The 19,672-nt window shown below is 38.4% G+C and overlaps 2 protein-coding genes across 2 annotated transcripts in view; one reads left to right on the forward strand and one right to left on the reverse strand.

The window, feature by feature from the left end:
• DNAI4 (dynein axonemal intermediate chain 4) overlaps window positions 1–15,954 on the reverse strand; it is a 123,511-nt gene extending 107,557 nt beyond the window's left edge. Inside the window, 3 exon segments of the mRNA XM_007959391.1 lie at window positions 7,574–7,751; window positions 15,786–15,885; window positions 15,888–15,954. Of these exon segments, the coding sequence (XP_007957582.1) occupies window positions 7,574–7,751; window positions 15,786–15,885; window positions 15,888–15,954 (345 nt within the window).
• Window positions 15,955–16,152: 198 nt separating this feature from the next.
• The window catches only part of MIER1 (MIER1 transcriptional regulator), a 75,764-nt gene continuing 72,244 nt past the window's right edge, over window positions 16,153–19,672 (forward strand). Inside the window, exons 1-3 of the mRNA XM_042783319.1 lie at window positions 16,153–16,219; window positions 17,304–17,404; window positions 17,496–17,537. Of these exons, the coding sequence (XP_042639253.1) occupies window positions 16,153–16,219; window positions 17,304–17,404; window positions 17,496–17,537 (210 nt within the window). The remainder of the gene's footprint in view (window positions 16,220–17,303; window positions 17,405–17,495; window positions 17,538–19,672) is intronic.

Here is a 19,672-nt window from a genome sequence, read left to right on the forward strand (position 1 = left end):
TTTGGGTAGAACTGACATTTTCACAATGTTCAATCTTCCTATCCATGAGCATGGTATGTTCTTCCATTTATGTAGATCTCTTATGGTTTCTTGAAGGAGTTTTTTTTATAGTTTCCTTTGTACAGGTTTTTTGTGTCCTTGGTAAGATTGATTCCATAGTGTTTTATTTTTTTGGGTAGCTATTGTAAATGGTATTAATTTCCTTATTTCTTTTCCAGCAATCTCTTTGCTGATATAGAGGAATCCAACTGATTCTTAGATGTTGTTCTTGTATCCTGCCACTGTGCTAAATCACTAATTAGTTCCAGTAGATTTTTTACTGAGTCTCTTGGTTTTTCTAGGTATAGGATCATATCATCTGCAAATAGGGATAGTTTGACTTCTTCCTTACCAATTTGGATACCTTTGATTTCCCTTTCTTGCCTTATGGCCCTGGCTATAAGGCCATATTCAACATTCCAGTACAATGTTGAATAGAAGTGGTGATAGTGAGCATCCTTGTCTGGTTCCTGTTCACAAGGGGAATGGTTTCAGTCTCTCTCCATTGAGAATAATATTGGCTGTTGGTTTGACATAAATGTCCTTTATTATGTTGAGGAATGTCCCTTCTATTCCTATTTTGCTGAGAGTTTTGATCAGGAATTGGTATTGGATTTTATCAAATGCCTTTTCTGCATTGATTGATATGATCATGTGGTTCTTTCTTTTATTTATGTGGTGGGTGACGCCGATTTTTTTTTCTAATGTTGAACCATCCCTGCATACCTGATAATGAACACTACTTGGTCATTATGAATTATTTTCTTGATATGTTGTTGGAGTCTATTGGCTAAGATTTTGTTGAAGGTTTTTACATCTATGTTCATGAGGGATATTTGTCTGTAGTTTTCCTCTTAGTGATGTCTTTCCTTGGTTTTGGTATCAAGGTTCATAAAATGAATGAGAGAGAATTCCATCCTTTTGTATGTTTTGGAGTAATTTGAGTATGATTGGTGTTACTTCTCTGAATGTTTGGTAGAATTCTCTGGTGTAACCATCTGGGCCAAGACTTTTTTTTGTTGGTAATTTTTTGATGAACTGTTCAGTTTCTTCTTTTGTGATGGACCTGTTCAGCTTTTCCACATCAGTCTGTGTTAGTTGAGGTAAGTGGAGTGTTTCTAGAAATCTGTCCATTTTTTTCCAGATTTTCAAATTTGCTGGAGTACAGTGCTTCATAATATCCTAATATTATCCTTTTTATTTCAGTTGGCTCTGTTGTGATGTGGCCCATTTCATTTCTTATTCATATTATTTGTATTCTGTCCCTCTTTTCCTTTGTTAAATTTGCCAGTGGTTTGTCAATTTGATTAAGCTTTTAAAAAAACCAACTTCTAGTCTTGTTGATTTTTTCTCTTGGCTTTCTATTTTCTGTTTCATTGATTTCTGCTCGAATCTTGATCATTTCCTTTCTTCTGGTGATTACTGTAGACTTTTCTTGCTGTTCTTTTTCTAATTGTTGGAGATGTTAGTTTAAAGTGTTGATTTTGGCTCTTTCTTCTTTTTGACATGTGCATTTATTATTATAAATTTGTCTCTGATCACTGCTCTTGCTGTGTTCCAAAGATTTTGGTATGTTGTTTTCATTCTTGATTGAGTCAAGGAATTTGTCATTTCATTTTTTAATTTCTTTTCTTACCCAGTCTTTCTTAAGGAGGGTGTTGCTCAGTTTCCATGTGTTTGCTCTTTTTCTGTTGATCTTTCTATTGTTGATTTCTAATTTAATACTATTGTGATCTGAGAAGATGCTTTGCAGTATTTCAGTGTTTTTAAATTTATTAAGGCTTGCTTTATGGCCTAACATACGATCTATCATAGAGAATGCTGCATATGCACTGGGAAAGAATGTATATTGTGCTGTTGTTGGGTGAAGTGCTCTGTAGATGTGTATTAGGGCAAGTTGGTGGATCGTATTGTTTAGCTCTTCTGCATCTTTGTTGAGTTTCTTTCCAGTTGTTCTATCTTTCATTGAAAGTGGTGTATTAAAGTCTCCTACTATGACTGTGGAGTCACCAATTTGCCTTTTCAACTCTTTAAAAGTCTGATTTATGTATTTTGGTGCCCTTTCATTGGGTCCTTAGATATTATTGTTATATCTTCTTGTTCAATTGATCCTTTAATCATTATATAATGTCCTTCCTTGTCTTGCATGGTGGTTTTTGTCTTAAAGTCAATATGATCAGAAATTAATATTGCCACTCCTGCTCTTTTATGGTTGCAATTTGCTTATCTTTTTCCAACCTTTGATTTTTAGTATATTTTTGTCTTTGTCTCTAAGGTATTTCTCTTGTAGCACATTGATGGGTTTTGTTTTCTTATCCAATCTGCAACTCTCTGTCTCTTGAGTGGTGCATTTCATCCATTAACATTCAGTGTAATTATCAACAAGTATGAATTGGTTGCTGTCATTTTGTTATGCGTTTTCTCATGGTGTCCCTGCTTCCTGTATATAAGCAGAAGCCTTGTGGGTCTCTAACATATGACATGCTTGGACCTGCATGTAGCCATGTTATTGTTCAGCAGCCTGCCATGCTCTGCCAACCTTGGGACTTACAATGGACTTAAATTAATAGCCTGCTGTGTGCTTTGGTAACATCAGGATGTGACTTTTCACTTGTCAACCTTGGGTTTGTCAGCATTAGCAGTTAGCAGCTGTCTCAGTGAAGAAACACCTCTAGCTCCAGTGGGCTGGGAACAGGAGACAGAGCTGGACCCCAAGGTTGAGGGGCTTTCACCCAGCCCCTAGAGCCTGGCACTTTGAAATTGGAATTAAAGCCTCCTAAACTGTAAGAGAATAAACTCCTGTTTGTTAAGGTCATCCCATTTGTGGTATATTCTTGTCAAAGTGGCACTAGGTAACCAAAACAGGGTCTATCCTGTTTGGAGTTTGTTGACTTCCTGAATGGATATAATCTCATCTTTCATCATATCAGGAATGTTCTCTTCCAACAAATCTTGGACAATTTCTCAGTAGTTTTATTTTTCTTTTCCGGTTCTGGAATTCCAATGAGACATAGGCTATTCCTTCTGATGGTATCCCACATGAACCTTAGGCTTTCTTCATTTTATTTTGATTTTTTTTTTCTGATTGATCCCTTTTTAAAGAAGTATTTAGGTATTTGCCTTCAATCTCATTAATTCTGTATTCAATTGCATCAATTATACTCCTTTGCCCTTCCAATGTGTTATCTATTTCTGACAATTTAGTATTTATCTTCTGGATTTCTATTTGTAGATGTTGAATCATTTCTAATTTCTCATTTATTTTGTCAGTTTGTTCTTGTATTTTCTCCCAAAATTCTTGTAGGGTTTTGTATGTGTTTTCCTTGATCTGTCTCTCAATCCTTTGAAGATACCTAAATATAATTCTTTTGAATTCCTTATCAGAGAGTTCCAATGCTGCTTCTTCCTCAGGGATGTGTTCTGGGTCTATATCCTGCTCCCTTGTTTCTAACACTTTATCTTGCTTCTTTGTGTGGACTGTGATGGTCTGTTGTCCCTGAGACATTGTGACGTTGTTGTATTTAGATCTCTGTTAACTATTTGTGAAGAGCAGCTAAGGGTGAGTCAGGCTCTTCTTGGTGGTTGTTTATCATTGGCCCATGGGTGGAGAAGGAAGTGGTGGCTCTCACCCATAAGTGAAGCTGCAGTAGGTGGAGGTGTAGTTGTGTCATATGGGCACTGTTGCTGTCTCCCACTCAGTTAGACAAAAATAACAATTGAATAACCATCAAAAAAGTAAAAGCAAATGGACAAAAAACACACCATGTAATCACATAGCACAATAACCAAACAAAGAAAAAAGAGGGGAAAAAAAAAAACAAAAAAAAAAAACCACCACACCACAATATCTGGGGAGAGGGCAATAAGAGAAAAATGGTAGAGAAGGATAATAATGAAGAAAAAAAATGGGAAAAATGCAAAAAGAAAAACAAAGAATGGGCTTAACCACAAAAACAAACAAACAAACAAACAAAAACAAAAAAAGCTTGGAACCAGGAACAGGGAAAAGAAAAAAAGGTGAAAACTAGAACCTGGGAGAGGAAGAATAAAGAATAACAGCAAAAAGGACAAAAGTAATAACAGTAGTAGTAGTTTTAAAGCAGAAAAAAACTAAAAAAAGAAAAAAAGAAAAAAAATTGGGGCAGGGCACCCAGGCTCCATCTGAGCACAAAGACTGAGATGGAATTCCTGCCAGCCTAGAAGGTGGGTGGGAGTGAGGGATGGCCACACCTCCATTCACCAAGAGGGTTTGGTATATAACAGTAACAACGACAATGTCGCACCTTTCCAGAGTAAGAAGGGGAATGCTGTATCTTTCCAGTCATCAGAGTCCAGAATGTCCTTGCGGTTCCCGGAAAGTGGAGCCTGTTCTTAAGTCCTTGGGATCTGGGAGAACACTATCGGTTTAAATATCTAAAATGGTCAAACTGCTTGTAAACATTGAAAATGGCTGCATCCTCCAGACAGGCAAAAGTTCACAGCTCAGCCCGCCTTTCTCTTTGGTGCTTCCCCTTTTATTCACCACCCAGAGCAGTCCTCTGTGCAGTCCCTGGCTAGCAGGGGTGATTTTTAGGTTAATTCTTAGGTCCTAACAACACTCGGCTATATCCAAGCTGTCTATGCCATCAGGATCGCTGCCAGAGCACAGCTCCGTATGTCTCCTTTTTTGGTGTTTTCATGCAAATTCTTCTGCTAGTTGGAGCTTAATCCACTTCTATATCCTTCCCTTCAAATTCAGGGGTCCAGGATTATCTTCTTTATCTGTGTTAATTGGTTCCCCTTTTCTTTGTTGAAGAGGGTCTGTGCAGTCCTTCTGCCTATTCCGCCATCTTACCGGAACTCTTCCAATATCAGAATCTTATAGTACATCTTGAATGATGCTGAATCCTATAGTTTTGTCCTCCTTTTTCAAAATTCTTTTGGCTTTCCTAAATTCTCTCCATTACTACTTAACTTTCAGAATTGGCTTGCCAATTCTAAAAAAAAATATCCTGCTAATATTTGGATTGGGAAGGTGCTGATTCTACATCAATTTGGGGAGATTTGGTAACACTGGGCAATGTTTTGTTTTGTTGTACACAGGGTCACTATGAGTCAGAACAAACTTGACAGCACCTAACAATAGCAATATTGATCTTCAAATCAACAAACACAATGTATTTCTACATTTTTTTTTCTCAGCATATACTGGAACTTACTCCAAGGCAACTAATAACATCAGGTGTGTAGCAGTATCTCATTGTGGTTTTAATTTGTATTTCCCTAAAGACTAATACAAGGAGCTCTGGTGGTACAGTATTTAACACATTTGCCTGCTAATCAGAAGGTCAGAGGTTCAAACTAACCATCTGTTTTATGAGAGAAAGGTGAGGCAATCTGCTTCCATAAAGATTTACCGCTTTGGAAACCCTATGGGGCAGTTCAACTCTGTCCTATGAGTAAGAAACCATTCGATAGCATGACCTGTTTATATCTATGACTCATCAAAAAAACAAAAAAAAAAAAAAAAAAAAAAAAAGCCCATAAAACCAAAACTCACAACTTATCACTGCTACCAGAGCGATTCCAAGTCAGTGACCTTCATGGGGTTTCCAAAGCTGTATTTTTTTTTTTTTCTTTTCATTGTGATTTGAGTCAAAGTTTATAGAGCAAATTCATTTTCCAAAGAACAATTCATATATTTTGTCTCATGACATTGACTTCAATTCCCTACATTGTAACAGCTCTCTTCCCACTTCTTCCCCATAGTTACCTCTTCCCTGTGTTTTTCCCTCCCATGCACTCCATCCACCCCCAGCTGTCTCCCTGGGCATACACTCCCCTTCTGTTACCCCATGATTGATCTCTCCAAGAAGTGTTATCAACCTGATGTAAACAAATGTTCAGCCCATATGCCTGTCTATTATTTGGCTGGAAGCACTGGAGTTAGTTCAATTCCAGATCTGAAAGGTAGCTAGGGGCCATAATCTCTGGGGTCTTACCAGGCTCTATCAGACCAGCAAACCTGGTCCTTTTTTATAATTTTGAGTTTTGTTCCACATTGTTCTCCCAGTCTATCCAGTATATTCTACAGGAAGCCTCCTCCAAGTGGTTGGCAGAGATAGCCAGGAACCATCTAGTTCTTCTGGTCTCATGGTCATATAGGCTGAGGATCACATGGTCTACCAGTCCCTTGGACTAACTGTTTCCATTCATGATTTCCTTCATTCTTCTTTGCTTTGGATGAGGAGAGACCCATTGTTGCATCTAGATGGTCACTTGCAAGCTTTTAAGATCCCATTCACTACCCATCAAAGTAGTATGTGGAACAATGTTTTTGTGTAGTATGTTATACCAGTCAAGCTTGATATCCTCTGCAACCATGGTCAAGGCTGTATATCTTTACAGCAGTAGACTGCCCCATCTTCATGAGGCAGAACTTTTTTTTGATGTCTATTTGACACTCATATATGTAGTTTGGTAAAGTGTTTGCTCAAATCTTTTTGCCCTCTTTTTTTTTATTATTCACAGTTGTTTTAAAAGTTGTTTGTTTATTTTAGATATATGTACTTTATCAGATACATGCTTTGCAAATACATTTTTCCAGCCTGTGGCTTTGGCTTTTCATTCTGTCAGCAGTATCCTTCAATGAGCAGAAAGTTTCCATTTTAATGAAGTCCAATATACCAGTTTTATCTCTTGTCAATTATGTATTTGGTGTTATATCTAAAAAATGTTTTATACATTAAGTATATTTCTATGTATGTTACACTTCATTAAAAAATTCAATTCTTAATTATAAGTTTTCTAATGGAAAAAAATAAATTTTTTGACAATTTATTTTATATTTTCAAGAGTACAGGGCCAAGAACAGTGGATACTAGATGTACTGTATTTAAAAAGAAAACAAGGTGACTCTATGTGTTACAGTAGTACTACTCCAGAGTTTTCTTGGCTATAATCTTTATGGAAGCTGTAGCTAGGTCTTTTTTTTGTGGCACCACTGGATAAGTTCAAACTGCCAACCTTTAGGATAGCGGCTGATTGCAAATCATTTGTACCACCAGGTACTTATACTTTATTAGCTATAGTTAAAATCATAAGCAACATTCTTAAGATCATGAGTAGACTTTTCTCATTCCATTCTAATATCCTCATTATCAATGAGTTATAAGACCCAACAGTCAATATTATGCTATAAAGTATATGAGAAGCCCTGGTGGTTTGGTGGTTAAAATGCTCAGCTGTTAACTGAAAGGTCAGCAGTTCAAGCCCAGCAGCTGCTTCATGGGAGGAAGATGTGGCAGTTTGCTTCCCTAAGGATTTACAGACTTGGGAACCTGATAGAGCAGTTCTACTCTGTCCTATAGTGTCACTATGATCAGAACTGACTCAATGGCAGTAGGTAAGGTATACTATGTACTAAAGCTCCAAACAAATTATTTCAGTATTGGAAGTGGTTATTTGAAAGCAGTATATTTTCTACTTTTAACACTTCAATAAGATTGCCCATGTTGTCAATTTCAAATAAATTTAGAATTCAAAAGAGTATTACTTGTGTGACTGTCTTTGTGGAGGCAATATTCATTTTCTCTATTTTTACTTCAGGTACAATGGTCATGGTCCTTGACATACCAATTCTGCTTTGGTTTGCACCAGCATATCCTTTTGTTTGGGTTCCTTTTATAGGATTAATAAAGCTAATAGACTTCCTTACTTGTGGGCCAGTGTTCCTGCATCAGGAAAAAGAAAACACAATATACAGGATCCATGATTTAAAGAAAAAAGTAACAATAAAAAAGTAGACCTTCAGTTAGAAATATGTAAACAATCTAAACATAAAACAAGATATAATAGCTATGTCAGCACTCACTGTGTGAAAGTATAGCTCTAAAGAGTTTACATGCATTACACAATGTTTTCCTCACAACTCTAAGAAGTTGCTTTTAGTATTGTTTTATATAATGTCATATAATCTTGAAGGGCAACACCTTAGAATTGAGATTTGAACCCAGGGAGCCATGCTCAAAGTCTACAATGACTTCCTTTAGTTTTCTTATTTGTAAAATGGGTGTGGTATTGGTGAAGAATACTATGGACTGCCAGAACAACTAACCAATCTCTCCTGCAAAAAGTACAGCCGGAAAGCACCTTGGAAGTAAAATGGCCAGACTTCATCTCACCTACTTCTGCCATGTTATCAGAAGGAACCATTCCCTGAAGAAGGATATCATGCCTGATAAAATGGAGGGTCAATGAAAAAGAGGAATGCCCTTAACAAGATGGACTGACACAATGACTGCAATGATGGGCTCAGATATAGCAAGGATTGTGAGGCTGGCACAGGACTGGGCAGTGTTTTGTGCTGTTGTAGATAGGGTCACTATGAGTTAGAGCTGACTTGACAGCACCTAACAACAACAACAACTCATAGGTTATCTTAAGGATTAAATGAATTAATGTATGTTTTGACTGCTAACCAGCGGCTGGCAGTTCAAACTAACCAGCCACTCCTCAGAAGGAAGACTGGGTAATCTACTTCCATAGAGATATTACCTCAGAAACCTAAGAAGAGGTTGCTCAACTACCAGCTCGATGGTAGTTGAGTTTGGTTTTATTTTTTTTGGTATAGTTAGAAAGTGCCTGGCACATAGTAGCACAAATGAGTGTAGAATACAGTTACAGACTGATTTAAACATGATTAATAAAACCTGAGAAAGAATATCATGCTTTTGCTTCAACAAATTATATAGTAGTTTTTAATAGGATGTTATAACCAAAATATTTATATTTAAAAGAAATATGATTTCACTTTTGGACTTAACCTGTAAATTCTTAATTTATTTTAGTACTCTAGATTCCTAGAAAATGAGGAAGATCTTTCCTTACATGGTAAAAAGAACATATATTTCCAAAGAAAACATTTTTAATGATTCTTTTGCTTTTCAAATCAAAGTCAGACTCAAGAATAAACTGTTTTTAAAAGACAAAAATCAACCCGCTTTTCATATTTATTTTTCTTCACAGCACTTATCACTACTTGATATTTTGTTTGTACTTGTTCACTGCTGTATCTCTAGGAACCAGGACCAAACCAAAAACCAAATCACTGTCGCAGAGTGGGATCCAACTCATAGTGACTCCTCCTTGGGTTTCCAAGGCAGTATCACTACGGAAGTAGATTGCCCAATCTTCCTTCCGAGGAGTGGCTGGTGGGTTTGAACTACCAGCCTTCTGGTTGGCAGTCAAATGCCTTTGGCACTATGCCACTAGAGCTCCTAGTAACCAGGTCAGTGTCTACCGTATCACAGGCACTCTGGTGGCGTACTGGGTAAGGCATTTGTCTGCTAACCAGAAGGGTGGCAGTTCAAACCCACCAGCTGCTCCACAGGAAGAAGATAAGGCAATCTACTTCCATAAAGATTTACAGCCTTGGAAACACTATGGGGTTCGCTATGAATCGGAATTGACTTAACAGCAGTGGGTTTGGTTTTGGTTTGGTTATAATCTTATAATCCAACTTCAACCATCCTCAATCTTAATATGCCCTTCAATACTTTGATTCTATCACTTTTTACTACCTTACTCACTCCTCTCTTGCCACCTTTTCCCTCTTGAGTTTGTGGTTATTATAACCCATAATAAATTATTATAATCATTGCTTACTTACACTCTAACCTTACTTTCCCTTAATTCATTGTACTTACTGGGAGACCAAAGCCTTTGTAAATTCCAATTTTCCTCTTACTTTGAGCCTGCATCTGTGCAACTAAACAAAACTGGAGAAAAAACATTCAACCATGATAACTGGTCTCACGTTAGATTATAGATCATTACTTTACAGTGAGTCCTTAATGTGCCAGCAACAGAGGTTCTTGGTTCCTTTTCTATACACTAAAACCTTAATTTCATACTTTCTCTCCTCAAATATCAAAACCACCTCTCTCATCTTTACTTTCAGCTGATGAAATGGGAAAAGCATTAACATATTCCCACTACCATATATATACACCTGCCATCTGTGCTATATTGTGTATCTTGTGTTACTGTGAACAAATGATCTGACTCTAGCTTAGGTCAATCCCTCAACACATGCACTATATTCCTTTTTCCCTATTCAAGGATATTGATATAAGCAATCCTCTCTCCTGCAGCATTGGTGTTTCTCATTCTGCTGGATCGTTTACTTCAGCATATAAACATACTTTTATTTCTCCCATCTTAAACAAAAAGCTTCTCTTGAATCCATCTACTCCTACAGCTCTGATCCATTCATCTTTAATTATAGTAAATTCTTAAGAGGAAAAATGTCTATTCATAGTTTTAAAAAACTATTCTCTCTTGAACTTACTACAATCAAGCTTTTGCCTTTATCATTCCACCAAAAGGATTTTTTACCAAGGTACTCAACCACCTCCACAATATTAACTGCAATAGTTATTTTACTGTTCCAACCTTTCTTGGTAGTATTTGACCCCGCTCTTCCTTCTTTTCTCCTTGACTTTTTTTTTTTTAAAAAAAAAAAAAAACTTGAATTGCATGGCTCTCCAATTATCTGGTTTTTCTATTTTTTTTTTTTTCTGGTTATCTCCTGAGTCTCTCTTGCTAGTTCATGTTCAGCCTCTCATAGCTGGAGTGCCACAGTGCTCATTCTCAGACCACAACTTTTTTGCATACACACTCATAGCCTAGGTTAACTCACCCAATGTCATAACTTACCACCTATATGATATTATCTGCGAGCTCTGGTAGCATAGTGCCTAAGGCACTTGACTGCTAACCAGAAGGCTGGCAGTTCAAACCCCTCAGCCACTCCTCGGAAGGAAGGTTGGGCGATCTACTTCCGTAGTGATGCTGCCGCAGCAACCCAAGGAGGGGTCGCTATGAGTCGGGTCTGACTTGATGGCACGTAACAACAGCAACATGATATTATTTCCCAAATATATCTCTGATTGGACCTCTCCTCTGAACCCTAGACCTGTATATACACACTTGTATGAGACATCTCCAACTCAAAACTTTTTATGTCTAAAACTATCACCACTATCACCCCACCCATACTCTAACAAACTTACTCCTCTTCCCCATTTTTTGTTAATGGCAACTTTAGTCTTCCACTTGCTCAGGACAAAAAACTTCAAAATACACCTAAAATCCAACCATCTGTCACAACTTTTATTGCCATCATCCTGGTAACAAACCACCATCCTCTCTCTCTTGGACTGCATACTTGTAGGTAAGGCTCTGTGCTACTGCTGGCAGAGATACAATATGAATCAGATATGAGCTCTAAAGAGCTACAAGCTAATAAAAGAGAAAAAAAATAAGCACGTATATAAGTACAAAATTGCACTGGTCTAACAAGAGGACTACATAAAATGAAATGAGAATTATGGCAGATTACTTTTGACCAGAGAAATAAGCAGAGAAATCATAAAGGCAGTAACTGAGTTAGACTGTGAGCGATCGGTCAATTTTGAAAGCCATTTTAGCATAGTGTGTGAATGTGTGTGTATCTGGTGCAGGTGGAGACAAGGTGGGTAGGAGTTTTGGGGCAGGATAGGGAATAGATTATGAACAATGAAGATAGGAAAGCATGTGGTATGTGTATGGAATCCCAAATGATTCATTTAGATACCAAAAAAAAAAAAAAAAAAAACCCAACAAAGTTAAGCTCTGAAAAAATAAAATAGCTATTAAAGTTCTCTCATGCCAGGCTAAACCTTTGAAATGTATCATGTAAGCCAGAGAGTACCTTTGAGGTTTTGATCAGAATAATCAAGTGATCAAAACTATGTTTCAGAAAGATTTAGCTACAGACAGGATAAATTAGAGGAAGACAATTAGTTAAGATGCTATGGGAATAGCCCGGGTGAAAAGTAATCAAGGACTAAGCTAGCGGGGCAAATGTACAAATAAAACAAATGCAAGCTGTAGCAGATATAGAATTCACCAAAAACCCCAAACCAAACTCACTGCCATCGAGTCAATTCTGACTCATAGCAACTGCCATTGAGTTTCTGAGGCGGTAAATCTTAATGAAAGTAGATTGTCCACTTTTCTTCGGCACAGTGGCTGGTGGGTCTGAACCGCCAACCCTCTGGTTAGAAGTCAAGTGCCTTAGGCACTGTGTCACCAGAGCTCCTTATAGAATTCACAAGACTTGTTAACTGATAATAACAATGCCACTTAAAACTTAACTTTCAAAGAAATTCTACCTATATATTCTAATTCAATCCGTTAAAATGTGAGATATTTAATAGCTATATTTTACAAGTGAGAAAAACTTAAACATGAAGAGATTAATTTACATGCCCAATTTATCTAGTAATTCACAGGCTGTGAGTTCTTGGACAAGTTTTTTTAATCTGTTTGTTTCCTTATCTGTAACTGAGGTTATAGTAGCTGCCCATTGAGTTAGGGTGATAATTAGCCTTTACTTCTAAAGCACAGTAAGGAGCTCATTTTTATACATGTTCAATTTTAGACACCAAAGTGATAACCTGGTGGAGCTGGCTGGCAGCAGTTGAAAAGAGGAGTAAACTGAACTTGAGGGAACAAAAGTGAGAGCTGGAGATTCAGATTTGAGAATTTTTCCGTGAATTTGGTAATCAACTGAATTTCAAAATGAATCCCTTAAGATACCAATGGAAGGAAATAGGGGTTAGAGAAAAAGGCGGCAGAAAGAAAGAAGCAGAAAAGAGACATTTATTTGAATAGTAAACTAGCCAAGTTCAGGAAATCTTAAGGAGGGGATAATCAATATTGTCAAATGCTGCAGAAAGGTAGAAAGCCCACTGACTTTAATGATTCTTGAAAATTTTATACTACTCCTTATTGACTGCTGAGTAGTGTCTGTACACCCATGGAGAATGCAGATTGCAAGGGTTAAAGAGTGAGCATGTAATGAAGCAGAATATAGAAACTGGGCAAAGATATGGGATAAGTTGGCTGAAAAGAGTAAGTGGTTTTTACCACAGTGGGAGATGTGTTCATTATTGTTAAATTAATGGGAAGGATCCAGTAAGGAAAATGGAGTGAAGAAGTAGAAAATTGGTAAAGACATGCTTCATGAGATCCTTTGTAAGATTAGGATTAAATCCTAAAAGGAGGAAGATTAGAAATAACTTATTAGGTCAAATTAACAGGCTGTAAATTCAGTGTCTGTTATGCTTTTGGTTTATTTAGATAATAGAGTTGCCTCACACACCTACTCAAATATTCTTTGAATTAATTTGCTGCAAATTTGTCATTATTTAAAGAAATTCCCAAGGCAATTTTTCTAACATTCTTTCATCTACGAGAGTTTTATGACTTTTTGTTTTTAATTTACACTTACTGAGATTTCTATATGTAAAAGTGAAAACAAAAGCCAAACAAGGTGAGTAGTAACCACACATATTCCTTTGATCAGTCAGTCAGTCAATAAATTTTTATTGGGTGCCTTCCTCATTCTAAGGGAGCTCTGGTGACATAGTGGTTAAAGCATTTGACTGCTCACTAAAAGGTCAGCAATTAAAACCCACCAGCCACTCTGGGGGAGAAAGATGAGGCAGTCTGCTTCCATAAAGATTTATAGCCTTGGAAACCCTGTGGGGTGGTTCTATGTTGTCTTATAGGGTTGCTATGAATCGGAATAGACTTGATGGCAGTGGGTATGTTTTTTGTTTTTCTTCATTCTGGGCAATAAAAGGAATACAATGGTGAACAAAAATTTCTGCCCTGAGGAAATACCATTTCTTGGATGAAGACAGATTAACAAGTATATAATACTTCAAGTAGGGATAAGTTTTGTGAAAAAAAGTAAAAACAAGGTTGGATGATTAGAAGTGCTGGGTGGTTAAAGGGGTTCTATGATAAAGTGACAACTAAAAGAAATGAGTAAGTCATAGATTATCTTGAGGCACAATATTCCAAACAGAAAGAACAGCAAATGTGCAAGTCCTGAAGTGGGAGTACAGTGTGTCTGATGAGAGGAACACTGTGGAGAGTAACTAACCAAGAAATAGTCCCAGATCAGATCTATGGGGCATTGTAAGAATGAGAACTTTTACTCTGAGTGAAATGGGAAAAACTTTGAAGAGTTTGGAACAAAAGACACACACTGATTACTACTATGTTCAGGGTGTTGGTAGAACTGATAGAATTTGCTGATGGAACTGGATATAAAAGAGCAGTGAAGGTTAACTCCAAGATTTTTTTACTTGAGTAACTGAAAGTGGAATTTACCATTTAATGAATGACAGGGAGAAACCTACCCTTTTCAGAGGGGGTGAGGGAGGAAAGATAGACTCCAAAACAGTATTATTGTGAGGGAACAAGGTGTTCCCAGCCTGTGGGAGATTAAGTACAGTGTTGGATATGAGTTCTGAGGTGTCAATTAACTCCTATGGTAGATGTCTGTTTGATTTTTGGGGGTGTGTGAGGTTGGTGGTTCAAACCCACCAGCCACTCCTCAGAAGGAAGATTGGGAAATCTATTTCCATAGTGATATGGTCTCGGAAACCCAAGGAGGGGTCGCTATGAGTTGGATCCGACTCCACAGCAGTCCGTTTGGTTTTGGTTTGGTTGGTGTGTGTGTGTGTATATTGCTCTGTTTTTGGTAAGAAGTATTTTCTTGGGAGAAGCCTTGTCTAGGGATATAAACTTGAAAGTCATCAGTATATAGGTAATCTTTAAAGCATAATACGATAATGAAATGAAAAGGCTTAAGGATTGATCCCAAACATACTTCAGTATTTTAGATGTAGGAGACATGAGGAGGAATCACCAAGTACTTTGAAAAGGAATAGTTATGGGGAGAACTAAGGAAGAGTGGTGTCCCTAAAACCAAATAAAATGTTTCAAAATGCAACTAGTGATAAACTCGATCAAAGCTACTGCTGGGTTAGTTAAGAACAGAATTGTATTTGACTCGGCAGTTACTGTTGTCCTCCACAAAAGCTATTTTGGTGGAGTAATGGGATAGACAAAAGCCTAGCTAGCATATTCGAGAATGGAAAGAAAACTTCAAGAAATTCTGAAGAAAAAATAGCTAAGAGCCCTCTTAAGGAAAGGAGACAGGATGCTCAGGGTCTGAGAAAATATAAGATGTATAATATAAAATGTATGATATAAAAATATAAGATGTGGAAGTGTGGGAGAGTAGATAGATGAACTAAAACTATAGTGGAATTATGGGGCAGTACGAAGGAACCGTTTAAAGTTGTAAGTGATACAAACCCGCACTGCTGTTGCAGGTACAGCAAACTTGTAAGCAGGATTAAGTTTAAGGGCAGAATGGTATGAGAAAAACGCCAAAAAAAAAAAAAAAAAAAACGCGACAAAAGAGAAAAGGAGCTCTGGAAAAAAAGTGCCAAAAGCAATTGACTGCTAACCAGAAGACTGGCGGTTCAAACCCACCAGCCACTCCTCGGAAGGAAGGTTGGGCAATCCTACTTCCGTAGTGATAACTGCCTCGGAAACCCAAGGAGGGGTCGCTATGAGTCGGGCCGACTTGACGGCAAATAACAACAACAACAACAACAACGAGCATAGCAATATTTGATGCAAAGCAGAAACTGACAGGCGTGAGCATCTGGGATATCATGAAAGCACCAAGCTTGAGAGCTGAGAAAAACTGTGGTTCTAATTAAACCACGTCTTTTCTCCTAGAGAAAGAACAGCAAAAGGTATACAATAAAGGCTGTATTGGGCTGAGGAAGGAACCAGTGCCGCTTGGAAGTTTCGAGGATAACCCTTTTCCATCTCCAGGGGCTGGAACTTACAACCCGACGCTAGGCTGCTTGCGACTGCTTGGTGGAGAGATGCGCATGGTGGCGACTGACTGGGGAATGGTCAATCAGCTCCTTCCCTGGCCGCTTGTCGGGCCCTTGTACCCCAAACCTCGGCGTTAGCGGCTCTGGCTGTGCCACTGGACTGTTTGCCGGGTGTCATGGAGACGGTAGAGCCCAGGCTCAACAAGCGGCCGCGCGGTTGGCTGGAGGCAAGATGCTGTGGAGGAGGGCAGAGGCGGAGGGGAGGGCCGAGGGTTGGTGGAGGAGGAGGAAGCTCCCGACGACGACTAGAAAAAGGAGGCGGGCGGCCCGAGCCCCAGGCCCCTCCCAGGCTCTGAGTCTCCCCGGTTGCAGGCGAATGGATGGGGCTTCTTCAGGCGGCGGCGGCAGTAGCGAGGGTGGCGGCGGCAGCGGCGGCAGCGGCTGTAAGTGCAGCCTCCACAAACCATCTCTCCCCTACTATTCCTGTTTGGGATGAAGGGCTCCCGAGGTGTTCGGGATCCCCTTTCTCTCCTTACCCTCCCCCACAGCAGAGTGCCGCCCGGAAGACCCTTAACTTCCGGGGAGGGGCTGCTAGAGACGCTTCTAGCTTGCCTCCCTAAACCGAGCAGGGCTGGCCGACGATGGCGCATGCGCAGCTCCCCATCGCCACCCTCCTCCTTCGAGCTCTAGTCTCTGCTTTCGGGGCTGCAGCGGCAGCGCGAATGTTTCCCGGCGTTCGTGGTGCGCTGGGAATCCGCTGCGGCGTGAGGTCGTCTCTCCCCGATCGCTTTCACCCCTTTCTCATTTGGGTCGCAGATCCTGGTAGGTGGGGCTAAGATGACCACCCTCCTGTGGCTCCGCCTCTTTCCCCTGTATTTTCCCCTAGTTCTTACTCGAGAGGGGGGGGAGGCTCCCTCTGGTACTGCAGTTCTGTGGTGAGCAGGAACTGGGCGAATCTACTCTTTTCGGAGGGAGTGAGGGAGGGCAGAAGAGGACATCATTGTCAGGGAACGAGGTCCTCCAAGCCCCTGGGAGAATCCTGGGACAGATGCTCCCTCCTGTCCTACCTCTTTGGATGGCCTAGCTCTTCCAGCATTTAGTGGAAAGATTCCTGGCCTGGAGCAAATCTCTGGTCCTCGTTTGCTATGTGACCTTGGGCGAGTCACTACCCATCTCTGGGCCGCAGCTTCCCCTAAAGCGTCCTTCAACGCTAAAATTCTAATTCTGCACAAAAGGTATTGCAATTACAAGACCTGCAGGTTACTAAGACAGTTTAGCGGCGATGACCTGCAGTTGACCAAAATCTTTTCTTCTGTCAGGGGTGGAATAAAGCAACCTGTTTATTGGGGCGCTTTTATCCCTTTTCTATTGGTTACAGAATGCTCGAGTCCAGACTCACTAATGTTTTCCTAAAATTAACCGTGGGATCCTGGCCCTAATTTCCAGCCATCTTTTTAAATGTGAAAGCGTTAGTGAGCTTGTGGTTCCTGTCTAGTTGCTTCTGAAGCTCTCTTTCCTTTGATCCAGATGGTGTGGTGGCTCGATTCTCCCAGTGCCTGGCTGAGTTTCGGACGTGGTTAAGAACCAACTGGTTGAGGTTCAATGCAGACAAGACGGATGTGATGCTGGTAGGCAGGGGCACACTTGGAAATTAAGGGAGGGAAAGTCCAAACTCCCTCAAGTAATATAAATATTATATTACTCTTTTGTATGTTCCAGTGTTTGAGAACTGCTGATGGGCCAATAATTTCCAGAATTTGGGTGAGATAAAAATAACATGTCAACAATGTAATATAAGAGTATTAGTTTGCAATAATCTGATAAAATTATTATGAAGAGAAAAACCAACCAAAACTGTATCCAGAAGAACCAAAGGTCTATATAAGTGGCATAAGTAATAAACAAACAAAAATGGTGCGAGCGTTGCATAGATATGGGGCTTCCAAATGTAATATGCTTTACAGCCTGCATTCTGCCTACTAAATTAAAAGTAAACGCTTAATTTGAAATGTCATGTTTAAGAAGAGGTTAAATATTTTAGTATTTAGGTATTTTCAACCACATTAATAGTCATCTATAAATTTTACTTGCACATCATGAAGATACAAACTGTAGTTTTTAAATAAGAAATATTATAAAATATCACAAAAGGGCCTTATGGACCTGCAAAATTGTTAGATAAAGAATTTTTCAATGTGTTGTATACTGATCTGTTTCAATCAAAGAGCCCCAGAATCTAAATAGTTACAAGTGTTTTTTTGGTGCATTTTGAGAGAGAACCTTTCTGAGTTGCTTAACAGATATTTATGTAGTGTAGATATATGTGATATTTGAATCTGGTGTTAGTATAAATAAAGGTTATATTTATTAGATGTATATATATTATTTATTGGTTAGTTTAAGGTACTAGTTGAAGTAAAAATTGTGACCTTAAAATGTCTTTATTAACAGCAAAATTATTACTTTGAGGGATTCTTCTCTGTGTGTGTGTGTGATAGCTTCTGTAAATCGTTTAATAACTTTTTAATGGAGTATTCAGTAAATTGGTTAACAATAATTGCCCGATAGAATAGCATTTTTCAGTAGCTTAATGTGGTAAAAATAATACTCGTTTGCCTGAAAATAAGAAGGCCTTTCGGTGAGGAATGGGAGCTAAAGAGGCATTTATTCAGGCTTTGTATAAGATTTTTTGCTTTGAGACTTGTTAATTTAGCCACAGATGTCACATAAAATTAGGATTAACCACACTTAGTTTAACTTTAAACATTTTATTACACAATTCTAACAAAATACCAGTTTGGCTATCACATTAATAAATAATACAAGTTGTATTAATTTTTAACAAGTCATAAGTAATGGTCAATTTTCTCATGCCTGTAGCTCTGTCACATCCTGTTTTCAGCTTTTCTAGTGGCAATAAGCTTTGAAGATTTATTTATTTGTTAACCCAAGTCTAAATATTGACTGGTTGTATTTGAATACAAACAAAGAAGACATCTGTTGTATTAGTCCAAAGTGCTGAAGAACTAGGGGTAATGAATGGAAGTAACAAAGAAGTACATTCTGGATTAATAAAAAGATTTTTCCCAAACATTAGAGCTTTTTTGAAAGAAGCAGCCTCTTCATGAGTGATTGCTGGTGTTTAAACATAGGCTAAAAAGCCTTGTAGTAAGAAAGGTTCCTACTTGAACAGGTAGAGAATTGATGAAGGATCTTTAAGGTCCCACCCAACATTAAGATTCTGTGACTAATCAGTAGTTAATTTTTACACTTCTGATATTGAAGAGGGTAAGCAAGAGTTTTGAGAAAGCCTTTGATTTCCTTAAGGTGGCTTCTGAAATTTTTAAAGATCTCACTACCATATAATGGAATGTGTTACTGATAACTTACAGTATTAGAACTATTTCTCTTTACCTTTAGAATATCTTAACACCCCCATCACTGAACTCATATTTATAACAAAAGGACTAAAGTGTAGAAGGAACCTTTTTCTCCAAATGATGATGCCATTTAAAATTAGTAAAATTGCAGCATAATATTAGTAAATTTAAAAGTTACTTAGCAGTAAGATACATGCCCATTCAAAATGACAGACCTCAATTTTCCTCATATTTTCAAAATTCATTTGTAGCTTAAGGGGCTGTGATCTCTATCACAATTTTTTGATGATTTGACTGAAGAATCAAAGATAAATGGGCTTAAACAAGTAGGTTACTCTTTTTCCTTATATTTTAACAACACATTTACACTTTCTTTTTAGTATCCAGTTAAATTTCATAAATCAGCTTTCCTTTTTTAATGTAAAATCCTCTTTCATTCCCACAGTATAAAGCCTGAGTTTCTACCTCTAGGCCTCTTAATTCTTTTATCCTTTCCCACCTCAGGTCCATGTGTAT

The sequence above is a fragment of the Orycteropus afer genome, unplaced genomic scaffold, assembly GCF_000298275.1.
Source record: "Orycteropus afer afer isolate SDZICR_OR568_19922 unplaced genomic scaffold, OryAfe1.0 scaffold00016, whole genome shotgun sequence".
Lineage (NCBI taxonomy): Eukaryota > Metazoa > Chordata > Mammalia > Tubulidentata > Orycteropodidae > Orycteropus > Orycteropus afer.